At 47.5% G+C, this 15,793-nt stretch overlaps 1 protein-coding gene across 13 annotated transcripts in view; it reads left to right on the top strand.

Annotated features, from left to right (window-relative positions):
- The window catches only part of myt1lb (myelin transcription factor 1-like, b), a 77,825-nt gene that overhangs the window by 40,780 nt on the left and 21,252 nt on the right, over positions 1-15,793 (top strand). For 12 of the 13 annotated variants that reach the window (XM_023807873.2, XM_023807865.2, XM_072698731.1 and 9 more), the window contains exons 6-9: positions 3,725-4,122; positions 5,941-6,921; positions 10,768-10,902; positions 13,995-14,085. In XM_023807873.2, the coding sequence (XP_023663641.2) occupies positions 3,725-4,122; positions 5,941-6,921; positions 10,768-10,902; positions 13,995-14,085 (1,605 nt within the window). The remainder of the gene's footprint in view (positions 1-3,724; positions 4,123-5,940; positions 6,922-10,767; positions 10,903-13,994; positions 14,086-15,793) is intronic. The other variant, XM_023807882.2, reaches the window with a different exon arrangement.

Genomic DNA, 15,793 nt, shown 5'->3' with positions numbered 1-15,793 from the left:
GAGGGGCTGACTGTTAAGTAATCCTGGGCTTAAGGGATCGTCAAGTGGTGGTGGGGGGGGGGGGGGGTGGCAGAGAGCTGCAGTGCACTGACTGAAGGACGCTGGGAGATTCAGGGGCAGACTGTGGCGTGTCTGAGGAAGAGTCGTTAATCCTGGTCTGGTGTCATCGTCCCTGTGGTCTAGCGGGCCAGGCTGGGAGGTCATTAGCAGGCGAGCTCAAAGTGAGGAGGAAATCGGCGTATTGGCGCTGTCCCTTATTCTAGTGCTGATGTTCACTAAAAGTCATTGTTTCCTTCATTTTCTTGTCGCTGATAGTGAATTATATACTGAAAAACTGTCTCTTTACTATTCATTTAAAACTGTAGGGTTATATTTTAGCATAATGCAGACAATAAAACCACACATAAACTGATAAACTCTTAACAATAATGAATACAAATCACTGCGTAAGACACACAGCCAGCCTCCAAGCAGAAATGGTAAGGACACTTTTGGGTCGAGCTTACCGGGGTGGAAGACACGGCGAAACCATGGAAACCGATGGAATCGATGCCCGTTCCCCTCAAATCGACGGATCTATGTCTGCCCTCGTGGATTTCACACCGAGCCTGTTCGACTCGTGCCTGTTTTCATTTTTTTCCCTATTAGTCACAAATAGTATTAAACGTCATTCCCTTTGACCTTTATCAGACGGCCTCAGTGGCCTTGAGCATAAACAGCTTTAATACGCTTCTGGAATAATCCAAGATGGAAGCCCCGCGAAACTCGCACATTGTCATGGGTGCTTATCAGCCACGCTCCATAAATCTAACGCTGTTTATTTGTTCACATTAGAGCCAGTCCTCCGCGGAGTGGGAGGGGACACGTCTTCTCGGCCCGTAAGAATGGGCACCCGGAACATTTCACGGCTGACGGACTCGTAACTAAGCATGCGAAACACACGTCTGAGCTGCTGATGGGCTGAGATGGCAGATGAGGGCCGGTCGCCGTCCCAAAGTCATCTCTTTGCTTTATTGCTATTCCCCACCCATAAATCCATGTTTTTCAGTGCAGCCTCACGATAGAGACAGGGAAATATCTGCACCATGTTCTCAAAGAGCCGGTTTGCTGTGGTCTACATTATTTGTTGGTACTATGACATACCCAGCGTAAAACGAGAAAGGTTCTATTTCGGTATAATCTGCCTGACATCCTGCAATTAATTTTGTTACTCCCCCCCACTGAATGATTAGTATCCATGGGGTGCCTCTGACTCTCCAATCTCTTTTCCCCATCTGTCTGGCTGTCGGGAACGTTTCAACAGAAACGCGTGGCCTTGCGTGTGTCCTGTGTAACGCGTCAGCTCTGAAATATGTTCACCATTTTTCTCTTAAGTAAACCGAATAGCAGAAATCTGGTTTTCCCCCCTCTGATGTGTGACTGGAGCTGAAGCAGATTTTTATGAAAAATGTACTCCTATTAAATTGACTTTAACACGGTGCTCACTGCCAACGAAGCCTTCGGTCATTTGACTTGGCTTGGCTTGGATTCCGTTTTAATTTATTTACTTTTGTTAGCCGAGGAAGTTAATCAGGACATCGCCGCCGCATTTTTGGCGACGGGCGCCGCGGCTCGCACGCGTGTGCGCGTGGGCGCTCGCGTGAGCGCACGTGTGTGCGCGCGCCTGCGGCTTTGTGCCCGTGCCTCGTAACGGACGCGGGCGTGCGGAAGCGGGTGAGCTGCACGGCGGATTTGGCGGAAAACACGGTCGCGCCGGTGTGATAATCGGCTCGTAATTGTTACCTCAGGCGAGATGCATTCACCGAGGAAAAGAGAGAGGAACGGGTGCCGCGGCTACTTAAATTACATGCATGTAAGACACCAAATAGACCATTTTAAGTGTGTCAGGAAAAATTACATATATTTCTCTTTAAGCAGTCCTGTCCGTTTAATGCTCATATATTAACGTTGGTACTGGGTAACCTGGAAACAGCGTCGTTATATTTTTATGAGTGGTACAGCCACATGAATGAATCTGGTGCAGCTGTGTAGCTACGGCCTGGATGCTCATTATCAGCTGAAGGCAGAACTGAAAAATGGAACCGCAATATACTCACCGTGAACGAGTCCGGGCAGAAATCCTGACTGTAATTGGTGTCCTTACACTATAGATCACGTATTTTAAAGATCTTTGCGTGTGGACTCGCCCAGATGATTTATATCTACTGTAAATGCTTAGCCATATATAAGATCTGTCTACGTATTCATATATATTTACATATTTTTGAGCAATGGATTTGACTTTAGGTCACTTGGGTTAACATTTAGGTTAAATTGTAAACTTAGCTGTGGGACTGTTGGTAAAATAAAATATTAGGAGTGTAATAGTTGAATAAAAAATTCTATATATGTGTGTGTGTATTTTGTCTGAAACAAATCTAACAAAGTTTCACTGGGCTAATTATATTTTTATATGGAACTTTTATATATAACTTACTGTACAGTTAAATAAAAAAAAAATAAAGCTTAAGAAAAACTCCAGAAAAAGTATGGCTGACAAACTTAATCGGGAAGCTTTAGGAAAGGCCAAACGAAGGGCACCATGCAACAAAGCCATTTAACTGGCAGCATAATATGACAAGGGTTCAAATTTGCAATGAAGCCATTTTGTCGTGTAGCTGGAGTCCCCTGGAAACTGGCTGGCATCGGAGTGTCACGGCCTTTGCAGTGTAAGACTGTTTTAAACCTTTGTGACAAAAAAGGACAGATCTTATACCCACACATGTCACTGAGAATCACTGGCACCTTTTATTTGGTCTAACCTGACACTTGCCAAAAGGCCATGATACCTCTAGGATCAAAATGAGTGCTATTTAGACTTGGATTTCATTTGTGTGTGCGTGTATATATATATATATATATATATATATATATATATATATATATATATATATATATATATATATAAAATAATCAGACCAGGGGTACTCAAATGGCCGACTTAGGGCTGCATCTGGACTGTAACACAATATGATCCGGAACATGCAATCAATACTACAATACTAACCCGTTTTCATTGTGTGAAAGAAATTTGGACTTTGGGGAAAAATAATTGAGTACTCCTGCTCTAGACAGTTGTTGCGTTTTACTGGACGTGTCTGTCATATGACTTACATATTTGTTATTTTAAATGTATGTTTTCTGAAGCACTTCTTTGTGTTCTGGGTGTGTCTGATGGGTACAAAGCTGTTGGTGTTTCCTGCACCCAGCTTGCTTTAGGTGTGGGAGGGGAAGGTGGGGAGCGACCTTAGGAGTTCCCCTGCCACTTCTCTTCTTTTATTCGCTTCTCCTCTCTGTTGCTGGCTGGCCGTCTCCCTGTCTCGAAGAGGCCTTTTGTTTCCTAATAACTTCTCCTAAATCCAGTGTGCATAATTATATGTGCCGCTCTATGCCAATTGAAAACTGGTGTTTCATGAGTACTAATGATTATGTGCGTAATTAAAAGGTCGGTTAAGTGAATTTGGGCTTCCGCGTTTCGTTTTCACGCTGGCCGGCGAAATTAATTATCGCGGCACGCCGCGGCAACGGGGCGTCACCAAGCGTGCAGTGGAGGAAGCAGACAAATAAATAAATAAAACAACCTGGGTCACTGCAGCCCAGTTGTAGCGTTGGACGGGAATCAGAGCAGCAGCTTAAGCCGTGTGGGTGAGGTCATTAAGCGGTGCTCCTTATCTCCCTCCTGCAGTGTCTATGGCTGCCCGTTAGCCAAGAAGAGGAAGACACAGGAGAGACTGCCTCAGGGTCCGCCGACCAAGAAGAAGCCCTTCCTGGCTCGCATGGACAACTCCTCGATGGACGAGTGCTACGAGAGTGATGGTACAGAGGAGATGGACGAAAAGGAGGAAGAGGAGGAGGATGAGGATGACGAAGAAGAGGAGGAGGAGGAGTACTCAGAGGACAATGAGGAGCACGGCGAGCCAGAGGAGGGTGAGGAGGAGAGGGGGGAAGGGGATGATGTAGAACAGGAGGAGGGGGTGGAGGAAGAAGAAGAGGAAGCAGAGGAAGGGGATGAGGAAGAGGAAGGAGATGAAGAAGAGGAGGATGAGGAAGAGGAAGACTATGAAGAACAGAGTCAGTATCAAGGTAAGGGCAGGTGCCATTATGCCAGCACCGAGCAGTTTTATTTAGGTGTCTGTTTATTTAGGCATGTTTTCATATTTTAGCATGTCCATTCCAGCGTTTTGAAACAGAAACAGATTTATCTGAGGACTTCAGATTTTTCTGACACTCAGAGTGTTTCAACCCAAACATGAAAAGAAAACCTCTTGAGGATAGCTAGCTTGAGCCAGAACAGAAAGATGAATTTATTTAAGCCCGGATCAGTGAGTCAGAAGTCTTGTAGTTTGGACATTGAGGTCAGGTATGCTGTGAGCGCTTGCAGGTGAAGGCAGTTAGATACAAATGAAGGTTATATATCACCTCACATTATATCTGGCAAACTGCACATAAACTGCAACTTCATTTGACTCATAGGTTACTGAGTGGTGGCATGCAGTGACTACGAAGTGTGTGGGTGTCCTGAAAGGGATGTCTTTGTTCAGTGTGACTGAATGGCCTATAAAAAAAGACTGTGAAGATAATCTCAAAACCTCTGTGTCTCTCAGTCTCGTGATCAGGATGTTTCTATTTGTCTTGTGGTCTCTGTTTTTCTTTTTCTCTCTGGATTGGTATGTTTCAATGTCCCTCCTAATCGCTATGTCACATGTAGTCTCTATGACATTCGTGCTGGATTTTGGGGGCCCTGTGGAATGACCTCTTCACCTTTATTTAAGTATCACATCCACCCCCCTAGCCTTGGTTTCTTAGATACGAGATGCACTCCTTTACCTTATGACTTACCTCTGTATTATGAATTTACTCTGTGCAACCAATGCACGACAACAAAAACTTCACCTCCCAGTTAAACTCCTATCATCTCTGGTTGAGCTTGTTGAGTTTTGAAGTCTTGAGTTTGAAAATCAACATTTTTTGTAATATTCCTCGGTGGAGTTAGCAGGAGAAACAATCAGCGTATTTTCTAACCTGCAACCTGATCTGCGCTGCCCTCTTGCCAGATTGGGCGCCTCTTAGATACTGATCTTCACCAGCACAACAGATGCTGGGCATGTTTTCATTTTCTGCATTTCTTAAACAGCGCCCGGCATTACAGCTGCGCTAATCCACTCATGGTGGTGCTGTAATCTCTCCGATGCGCCTCCAATCTGTTTCGCCTCCCTGTTCCTTTTGTGTCCCTTGATTGCACTTCAAATGGCTTTTCAGAGAAATGTTTCGGGATGCTGGAATCAACCCCCAGGGTGACCAGTGTGCTGGGGCTCCATCGAAATGTGTGTCCGGTCGGTTATGACTGTTCACGTTGAGGTCCGTAGTAGAAACTGATTCATGATAAATCCTGAATGTTTGTTTATGGGGTTATTCATTTTTAAAATGTAGTTTCTGGTAATGACTTCATTGTATTGCACTGGTATACAAAGGGAGTCAAGTAACTGATTACTTAATAGTTGGTTTACTGATTGTTTGGCTGATTGGTTAAATAGTAAGGATTCCTCAGCCATTAATGTTCACATCCTCTGTCCTTTGTTTGCAATGAAATTGCCCCCACATTCTGAATGGTAATACCATGCCACCTAGGAGCCCATGAGCTTTGAGGAAAAATATTTCACTGGTGCAGCGGAGTGAATATTTAAATGTGATACATGGAGCTGTAGCTAAGAGACAAAATCTCAAAGTCAGTAAGCCCTTGCATTCAGCCAGCTATAGTTAAAGGCATCGACATAAACGTCACTTAACAGCAAGAAGTGGCTTATCCACCTAATGAAAAAACAGGCTCAATGGGTAGGAATGCCTTCAGACGCCTAAGTACGTTCCTCAGAATGACATTAAATGGCATTTCTTGTCTGACAGAGGACGCCCTGGCACGTGGCATCTACTCAAAGACTGGCCATACCATGGAGAAGGATGACAACAACAACGAAGAGTATGAGAACTATGATGAGCTGGTGGCCAAGTCCCTGCTGAACCTGGGCAAGATTGCAGAGGACGCAGCTTACCGCGCCATGACCGAGTCGGAGATGAACAGCAGCTCCTCCAATAGCGCTGAGGAGGAGGACGATGAGGATGTGGAGAAGGGCACGAGAAAGGGCGAGTTGAGCCTGGACGTGGACAGTGATGTCGTTCGGGAAACGGTAGACTCCCTTAAGCTGTTGGCGCAGGGGCATGGCGCCATGCTATCTGAGAACCTCAATGGGAGGGGCTATGCAGACGGCACACTGGAAGGTGTGGATGGGGGCGGGGCCTTACAGGGCAAGCCTACCTGCAATGGACAGGCGGAGGAGAGCGAGGAGGAGGTGTGTCTCAGCAGTCTGGAGTGCCTCCGGAACCAGTGCTTCGACCTGGCGCGCAAACTGAGCGAGACACAGCCTGCCGAGCACTGCGGGCACACTTCGAACCCGCAGCCAGCCCCACATCAACAGTCTGGCTATGTCGACTGCCATCAGGGGCAAGAGGACCGGCGTGCTGCAGAGCGCAGCTACTCGGACATGGTCAACCTGATGAAGCTGGAAGAGCAGCTGAGCCCTGGGTCCAAAGCTTTCTCCAGCTGCGCCCGGGAGGATGGTTACCATGACGAGGACGCCACTTCAGTGGCCTCGGACCGCTCCGAGGAGGTCTTCGACATGACTAAGGGCAACCTGTCCCTGCTGGAGAAGGCCATTGCCCTTGAGTCAGAGCGGGCCAAGGCCATGCGGGACCGGATGGCCACAGAGGCGTCCCGGCACGAGCGGGACCTTCTAAGGATGCAGGAGGACAGCGGCTCCAGGCCCAGCTGTGCCGAGGAGCGCAAGGCACGGCTGCACGATGGCATGAAGAAGCCGTACTACCCTAAAGGTATGGGGAGCTATCTCAGCGCGTTTGGGGTTTGTACCACGTTTCCAGAAGAGCGTTCTTGAATTGGGAAAAAATGACCCTGTAAAGACTGTTTGCCATAACACCCAACAGGCAATGGAGCATGTCCATCCTGCCCTTAGAGAAGGTTCCTGGTGTCATGGTAAAATTCATGGTATCTCTTACTAATTGGTCCCTATGGGCCAATATATTTCAAATATTTGGGCCATGTTACACAAGCACACTGCAGTATTCCTCATTAATACCTTGTCATGAATGTGCAAAGGGCAGAAGTTTGCATCGACAGCCCTAAGTGAACTCACATCGAGCCAGTGGGGTCACTCTGCTCCCACTCGTCAGAAGCGGATCCCAGCTTGCCGGGCGGGAACCTCGCAAGGCGATGTACCCAGGAAGAGCCTCCTCAGTCAGTCTGAAAATTCACGTGGCAGCGGCGGCTTATGTTGTTAAAATAGGCTGGCGTGGCAACATCAGAGGCTGGGCTTGTCAGGCATAAGTAATAGCAATCTGCACGGCCTGTTAGGACGGCAAATCTCATCCCTGGGATGCCGCCTGCACTCAGCGGCCTATTTTTAAACCCAGGAAGGGCTTTGCGGAAGAAGGAAAAAAACACGCTCACTGCAAATTGGCGTGTGACTTTCGGAAAAATAACTCAATTCAGCGCTGATGATTCCTGGGCCGAGGCTTTCCTCGTGAGTTCCTGCGTCACGATTGCTCGGAATATTCGGCGTCATTTTTATTAATTTGTTTTTTCCCTTCGCTGGTCCTCCCCCGGCCATCATGGAAAAATGGGTCAACTCCGCCAAGGAAACAAGGGCAGATGGCAGTTAGCTCTGTGTTAAAAGCTTGCTTGGAAGTCTGACGAAAACATGGCTAAATGTTAGGGCACCGTTTATGGGGGGGGGGGGGGGGGGAGCAATGGATGGAAGCAGGGGATGGTACATTGTGGCGGAAAGGGGGGTGTGGGGAGGTGGAGCTGGGGTCAGTGATGAGCAGCTTTGCAGGGCGTCATGAGGAAAACAAGATCCATAGATGTGGTGCATACCAGCAGCCTGAAAGAAAGAAATCATCTGATCAGCCCCCACATCGGTGAAAAAGGGCACTTAGCCAGACTTGCAGGTAGACTCATCTCAGGCCTGCGGTGATTGGTGACTGCGGTGTTAGTCCCACGTTCAGGTGTTGCTTACCACTTACCTACGAGACAGTTGGAGTAGCGTTGGGGGGGGGGATGGGGGATGTGAGCTTCAGCAGTGTGGCCATAATTTAAATTAGGAGGGAACTCCGTGACAGGTCCTCAGGCGAAATCTCTGTCAGCCGCATCCAAGCGCTTAGCACCTGCATGCAGCAGGAGATGCGACAAGCGGAGGAAAGGAGGGGAACAAGAAAAAGAAAAAAAACAGAAGGCTGAGTGAATGCGAGGAGCTTGGAACATTCCCAGAAAGCGAGGGATCCACTGGGTCAAAATCGCGCCTTTTAAACACACCTTGCTACAATCTCGCCTAAAAAAAAAAAGCGCCAACCAAATAAAAGCAAAAATAGCAGCACGGATGCGAATTTCACAGACGCGGCGAGTGTGGTGGCGGGCGTCCCCTCGCCAGCAGTGACGATCCTAGACGAGCGAGAGGAGCGTGGGCGTTAGCATGACGACCGCCTCCTCTCCCAACTGCGAGCCGCCGGTACCGATTCATCGGCAGTGTATGGCCTACGCACACAGAGCCCACCAGCTCCCGGTTAGAGAGCCTTGTGATTTATAAAACAATAACGCCATGACAGTTATTGAAGAGCACCCCCACCCCCCAGAGACACCGGGATGGGAATTGAACGGCATCCGAATGACCGATAACAAACGGCAGGGCCCGTGACTGCACATTAATTATCCCGGCGACGGCGAGGCAGCGGAAGACGCTTGCTATGCAAAGCAAGGCCCGTCCCCAGCCACAATCAATATCTATTGCCTCCTAATATGCATTCCACTCGGCTGGGTTCCCCCTTCGCCTTGCAAAGCGGCAGACAGGGCTAAAATTCAGATTGTTAAATGAAGCGTTCCCCTAAACCAGGAAGGGCTGGGCTAATGTGCTCATTTCCTCTACCCCCTTCCCCCCAAACTCACCCCCAGCTCCACTCTCTCCCCAGGGTTTCACAGGCGAACACCCTAGGTAAGGTCAGGTTTCGTGAACATCGCTGTCCTTCCCAGGAAAATGAATCCTTTCAGACTTATCGGACCACAGTTCTTGTCCGGCTCGATCGCAGAATAGGATGGGCCATTGTGGAACAGGTTCCATACTCCTTTGATAGCAAGATGGTTGGAAAAGTTGATAAAAAAAAAAGACCCGACTTTGACCCCACTGTGGGTCTCTCCAGCTGAACTGTGACCTCCATGTTTCCTAACCCTTCACCCAGATGCCCCCTCCCCCCATGTGCAGTGTTGTGGTCCTGCGCTAACCCCGCCCCCACAAACCCTGGTGTGGAGATGTGACATTCAAGAAATATCTATTTGCTCAACAGTCTAGCTAATATCCCCCCCCCCCCCCAAAAAAAAAAGTCTCCAGGAGCATTTTGAATCCCAGCTAAACGCCAGGGTGTACCAGGTTACACCACCTTTAAATTTTCATTAGAGGTCGCTCAATGCCTTTTGCTTCCATAGAGCCGGGGGTCTGAAATTCCCATTCTTCCTTTTGTCTGGTCTCGCTTTCAGCCCGATCGATAAGGAAGAGAACACAGGTGAATCCAGAAAGGGCAGCCATTATCGTTCAGCCCCGAGACATGGCCTCAATGTCAGAGGCGCCGCAGGGAATCCCTGTAATATCAGGACGGAGATAAATGAATAGACGACCCCTGGGTTCTCATAGCGCCGGTCAATATGTGCTTTAGCTGTGCCTTTAATTGACAGTACGGAGAGTGAGCACTCTTTGTTTGGGGAGCTTATTGTTTTTATTATGGGAGTCATCCTGAAACGTCGACGCTGCCTCAAATGGAGGCATGATTAGCAAACAGAGAGACCTGAGCTAAAGCTACCCCCCCTTCTCTGTTAATGATTAATGTTTGCCAGGTAAAGTGTTCCCAGGCCACTGCTCATATCAGAGCAAAAGGCTAGATGGAGGGTGTGGGGAGCATTGCCCGTCACTTAATGCCAGGCTTGAGGTGCCGGCTGGTTCCCTTCATATCGTCTTGGCTCGCCAGGGGGCACCGAGGCCTGGACTGTCGCCTCTAAGCCCCGCAGCCATCCGCTACCGCTGCTCGCTGCTGCCTGAAAACGCCCCAGTCTGTTGGGGGGGGAGAAAGAACAGGAATCAGTGCAGGAAGAGATTTGGGCCGATAGTCACCCTCAAACACATTAACGCGCCGCCTGATAAGCCTTCCACATGGCGCACATTTTTCCTCGTTATCTCACAGCCGGGCCCCGTTTACAGGGCAATATGAAATTGCATATTTGAAGCATCAAAATTTTTACCATTTTTGGAGGGGAAAAAAAAAGACATCAGCCATGGGGGGTGTTTAGCTTCATGGATTTTTGTTACATTTTAAGTGTTTTTTCCCCCAAAAGTGTAGGTACTGGAAGTATTCAGGTGATCTTTTTACAGCCATGTAAAGTTTTCTAATGGGTTCTTTTGCCCTTATGTTTTTTCATGTTAACCTCATCGGATGTCCTGGGATTCCCTCATCTGACATGATTCTAGAGACAGATGACATTGCGATCCAGGTTTTACCAAGGCAGCCAGTTAGATCTCCGAAGTGATCAGCAGTGACACGTGTATGTGGGACTGATGGGGAGAGCATGCCTATCCTCGACTATGCGGAGCCCCTTGATGCGTATGCTTGTGTTGCTGGCAGATTCTTTGCGGGCGGAAAAGAAGGAGAGCCGGTGCCCCACACCTGGGTGCGACGGGACGGGTCATGTGACTGGGCTATACCCTCACCACCGGAGCTTGTCGGGGTGTCCCCACAAAGACAGGGTACCGCCAGAAAGTAAGAGCACTGGCCGGCCATCCATCGCCATAGAGACCGTTGATTGTTGTATTCTGCACATTTCCACGCATGCCTCCTCTCATCCCTTCAGCACCATTTCCATTCTGCATGGTTTTCTATTTCGTCGTACCTCCACGATTTCTGGACTGTCTGCCTGCCCCCATGTCTGTGATGTTTGCTTGTTGCTTGGCACATCACATGAGCTGCACTGCCTGTGACTCCAGCATTATTCTGGCACAACCCCCCCACCACCCCTTCAGGCCGGGAGGTCACGCCCAATCATTGTTGTGTTGAAAGTGCCGTAATTTTATATTTCGCTGTCACGTCAAAACTCGGGTGCGTTAGTGGATCCGTGCTTTCCACTGACTGCCAGATCATGTGATGATCTTCCTTTCTCTTTGTCCAATTACATCCACTCGAATAAACACTAATTACCCGGCTTTCATGCTGTCGATCGGCTGCAGTGGCAGTAAACATTAGCCCCAAACAGCCAGAAAGTGAATCTTCTTTGCTACATTTTTCAGCATCCAGAGGAGGATTATAGCCTTCTATTCTAATTGCATAGTGGCGTTTACCAGGGACACGCTTTCTGGTCATCTGTCACGTGCACCAAACTCTTATTGTCCCAGCATCAAAGTGTTCAAAATCATTTCAATCTCAACGGCAGTCAAACAAAAAAAAATAAAAATTGATAAGAACTAAGACTTGTTTACGCAAGAGATTTGCATAAGCACTGCTTTTGTGACCATGGCGACATCTTTATGATCTGAATTTAAGTCGTTGAGTCGGGCTGAAGGATTACGATTGATTACCAGGCTGCATACTGAACAGACTTTTGTCAGGCTGGGACTTTTCATTTTAAGTCACCCAACTGGTCTCGCTGCAAAATATATTTCAAAAATTCCAGATAGGTTTGAATAGATTTCAGCTACTTGTTAGCATGGTGCTACTTATCTCAGTTCTGTGAATGTTTCAGTCACATTCTAATCTGCTTGATGCAGTAGGCCCAGATATGGAGTCTATGGCGACCACTACTTCCTTTTCCAAAGGTAATGCTGGCATTTTTACTCAAGGAAACCTTCAAAATGTTGGGTGTCCAATCCATCTGCCATAGATTACGAAGAGTTTGCGTCTCCACCTGGTCAGGCTATTGACTTTGGGGATTACATCCATTATTTTCTTGACGTGGAGTTCTGGTTGAGGCTGAGAACTGTCTGTCAGGATGCAGGAGAAGCTCCTGCCAGGCCACCTGTCAAGGTGGACATGTTAGGTCCCTTGTGACCTGTGATGTTTCCTTTGTAGTTATAACCATGCTGTAGTTCAGCAGCCACCAACCTCGAGTCCCTCAAGAGCACTCAGCTGACTTTACCTAATATTAATGATGGGGGATATTACGCTTTGACAATCACTGTGGATGAGATCATTATGTGCTGTCAATCACCATCTGGTTTTACTCAGTGGGGACCAATAAAGTAGCCAATGGAAAGCCGGTTATGCCAGTCGGTAACCCCCTCAATTCTCCATGGCAACCACCTTCTTCTTGCATTCACAGTGCATATCAAAGGCTCGTTTCTCAGATGATGTTTCCTTCCAAAGAATTGGCCCTTAGTTACTTGTTTGATATACCAAAGCTGGCATTATGGTGTCATTTGAGAAGGTTAAGGGAGCGATTCAATCAAATCTGCCTCTTTGCATCTCTGTGGTTGTATCCATGCAATGGTCACAGTGATTGGCCTGTTAGTGGCTTAATTTAGGGTTGCTTGTGAAACTCCCTGAACAGGCACTGTCTAAGACCAGGATGATGATTACTGCCGTAGGTTGGGACTTCTCGACATCACGAGTATGCCTGTGTCACATAGCCACACACACGTATACGCACCCAGACATGCAGTCTAATTCCTTGAATCCCTGTTTTAATGGCATTTAAAGGTGACCTGTGATGGCTTTCCAGAAATACTGACAGATTTCTGCTTGAAAATGCATTATCTGGGACCGAGGAGCCTCCGAATACATTTCCCCCCAACCCCGGCAAAACCCCTTTTTGTGGTCAATAACCTCTATGGAAAGGACTATTACGGCAAACCTTAATAGTCGCACGTTTCTTTGGGGAAATTGCTTTCCTAAAATTGCTAAACCATTCTTGATTTAAAAGATTTGTCTTGCTGAGTGGACGATATATTATTAATGCGACGCTTTGTTTCATTCAGAACCTGCAGCTTTCAAAAATGCTGAAAAGGACGGCTAAATTTCATCTCAATTCATCCTAATTTTTACATGCTTGGTGAATCCTTTTCAATTTAAATAGTAGACGTAAGCTTTTGTTTTCAAGAAAAGATTATTTTGTGCGTGAAAGAGATTCCAAATCGACTTAAACCATTAATTTAATGCTTTGATGACCACTGACCTAAGGATTTCGTTTGTCAGACTTAGTGTTGTGTGCCCTGTCATTTTTACATCACTCAAGTCGGTGGCCATGTTTTTGTTTTCATGGATCTTCTAAATAACAGTAAAGGGTAGACTGAGCATCTCCTCCAGTGTGGAGCGCCTTCAGCGCGTAGTGTCCCATGGAGTAGATGAACATAAATATGTTTGATTAAGAACATGTTGCTCAGGCACATTTGTCAGACAGTGAGGGCTGTTTGTGCAATTATAGAGGCACTGTTGATGGAGCTGAAGCTGAGTGTGTGCTGATATAGGAGCTCTGAACCACCTTCAGCCACCACCACTTTCTACTCTTTTTCTCATTTTATCTCTGACAAGATTTATGTGTATGCATATCTGCATATGACATCCTTTCTTCAGACTTAAGTTTTTATTCAATAAAAGTAGACATGGTGTGACCGTGGTTAGATATGACCTGACCCTTCTTCTCTGTCCAGTTTCTGGTGCGTCTGTGGAATGGGTGATGTGGCTTGCTGTTCCCTCGTTCGCATGCTGTGATCCCCTCCCCCCACCCATCCTCCCATAGTCATCCCCCCATGTCTTGCTTGTTTCTTAGCCTGAATGCCATGCCCGCAATGACTAATCTAAGCATAATGACTGGTTCTTGGGCCTCCTAACCCTTCCCTATCTCTCAATCTCTGTCCGTCAAGTTCTTGCAATGTATGAGAATGTTCTTAAGTGTCCCACACCCGGCTGCACGGGACGCGGTCATGTCAATAGCAACAGGAACTCCCATCGCAGGTGAGTGCTCCTTCGGCCAGGTAGCTGCCCACATCATCCCACCTGCACTGCCTGCCTTTCTGTTTCCTCCTTTTTTCAACATTTTTGTTTGGTTTCCATCAAACGACTCTGCGATCGTCTCATTTGGGTTTTTTTAGGCCATCATTTATGGACTGGTTGTGTCTTCAGTGGTTAGCAACCAGAAAGACATGTCACAAAGTTTAAAATATAAGATTATTCCCAGCATGTTTCTGTATGTTTTTGAGCTATATACATATATCTCATATGTGTTTTGTTTTTGTTTTTTAGTTTCGTTTTATTGAAACAATTTTGCTCAGGGGAAAAACAGCAGGACCACTTTGGGGTCAATGTTGCTTTATTAACACCTCCAACAAATCTCAGGGTGGCAGTAAGATCCAAAACATTTCTCGGAGGATGCCCCCCCATGACCAAGTTTTGTCAATTCTCGTGTCACATGACTTCGCTTCGTATGATCAGTCCTCTGTCTCTTGCTTTTCTCTTTCCTTCTAAACGATGCGGTCACAAGAAGCAATTTTCATAGACCCTTTGATAAAGACCTTTTTAACACAAAACAATTGAGGGGAAAAAGGTAGAAACTGTTCGGCTCTATTGTTCTTGTGAGATTTTCTCTTTATTAAACTGCCTTTGGATGCGGATATGCCAGCGGTACGGAAAAGGCCGTTCATTAAGCTCCAGCGTCTCTGCATGGACGCCTTGGCTTCGTGCCTTATTTAGTCGCTCTGAGTGGACTTCTTACGGTTGCCGCCGCCTCATTAGCCGTGCACTTCAGCCTGGCAGCCAGGAGGGGGCAAAAACAGAAGGGAAAATGGGACCCGGGCGGCGATGCGGGGGGTGCTGTTTGGAGCTTGACGATGAAAGGCTTCCGGAAAGGGGCAGCGGAGGCAGGCTGTCACGCGCAGCAGATGCTGTGTGACACAAGGCCTGGTGGCAGCCATTAACGCCTCCCAGACACCGCAGTGGGAATACGTGTGCGTGTGTGTGTAACACCTCCCTGCAGGTCTCTCTGCCTTGCCAGACCAAATGAAGGTGCTGCTTTCTGCCCCCCCCCCCCCCCCCTCCCCCAAACCAATCACACACACATACACATCTCCGTTACACCCCCTGCTAGTGATTCTTTCTGGAACATTCTATCGGTCTGCACACACACGCACACATCTACAGAAGTAGCTGTCAGAATTTAAGGCAGCAAAATAAATCTCAAAAATAGGCTTTTCATTTCTCTTAATGCAATTGTCATGGAAACGCAGCTAATCAATAATCTCTCTGTCAGTTGCCACAGAATCACAGTTTGTTCCTCTGAAATCTGTGGCGTCCTGGCTTGACCCTACGGAGTGGGGTGCTGGCGGAAAACAGACACTCCTGTGTGTGTGTGTGTGTGTGTGTGTGTGTGTCTGCGTGTGGGTCTGTGCCATTTAGGCAATCGCGGGTCCCAGTTTGCTTCTGTGTTTGTGTCTGTCAGCTTGTGATTATGTGTTTGTATGCGCCTGTGTGTGTTTGTCTATGTGTGACTGTGGACACATTCGCTGCTGTTTCCCCACACAAACAGCCATTGAAAAGCAAGTGTTGGGGGAATGTCCCCACCTTCACCTGTTCTAAAAAACACATAGTATACCTAAAGCTGCTTGGAAAGATGGTGGTGGGCGTGAAGATGGCAGTGCTGGATGTGCTCAGCTGGCCCCCTCAGCAT

Source organism: Paramormyrops kingsleyae, chromosome 14 (genome assembly GCF_048594095.1).
Source record: "Paramormyrops kingsleyae isolate MSU_618 chromosome 14, PKINGS_0.4, whole genome shotgun sequence".
NCBI lineage: Eukaryota > Metazoa > Chordata > Actinopteri > Osteoglossiformes > Mormyridae > Paramormyrops > Paramormyrops kingsleyae.
This window is presented reverse-complemented; position numbering and strand designations above follow the sequence as displayed.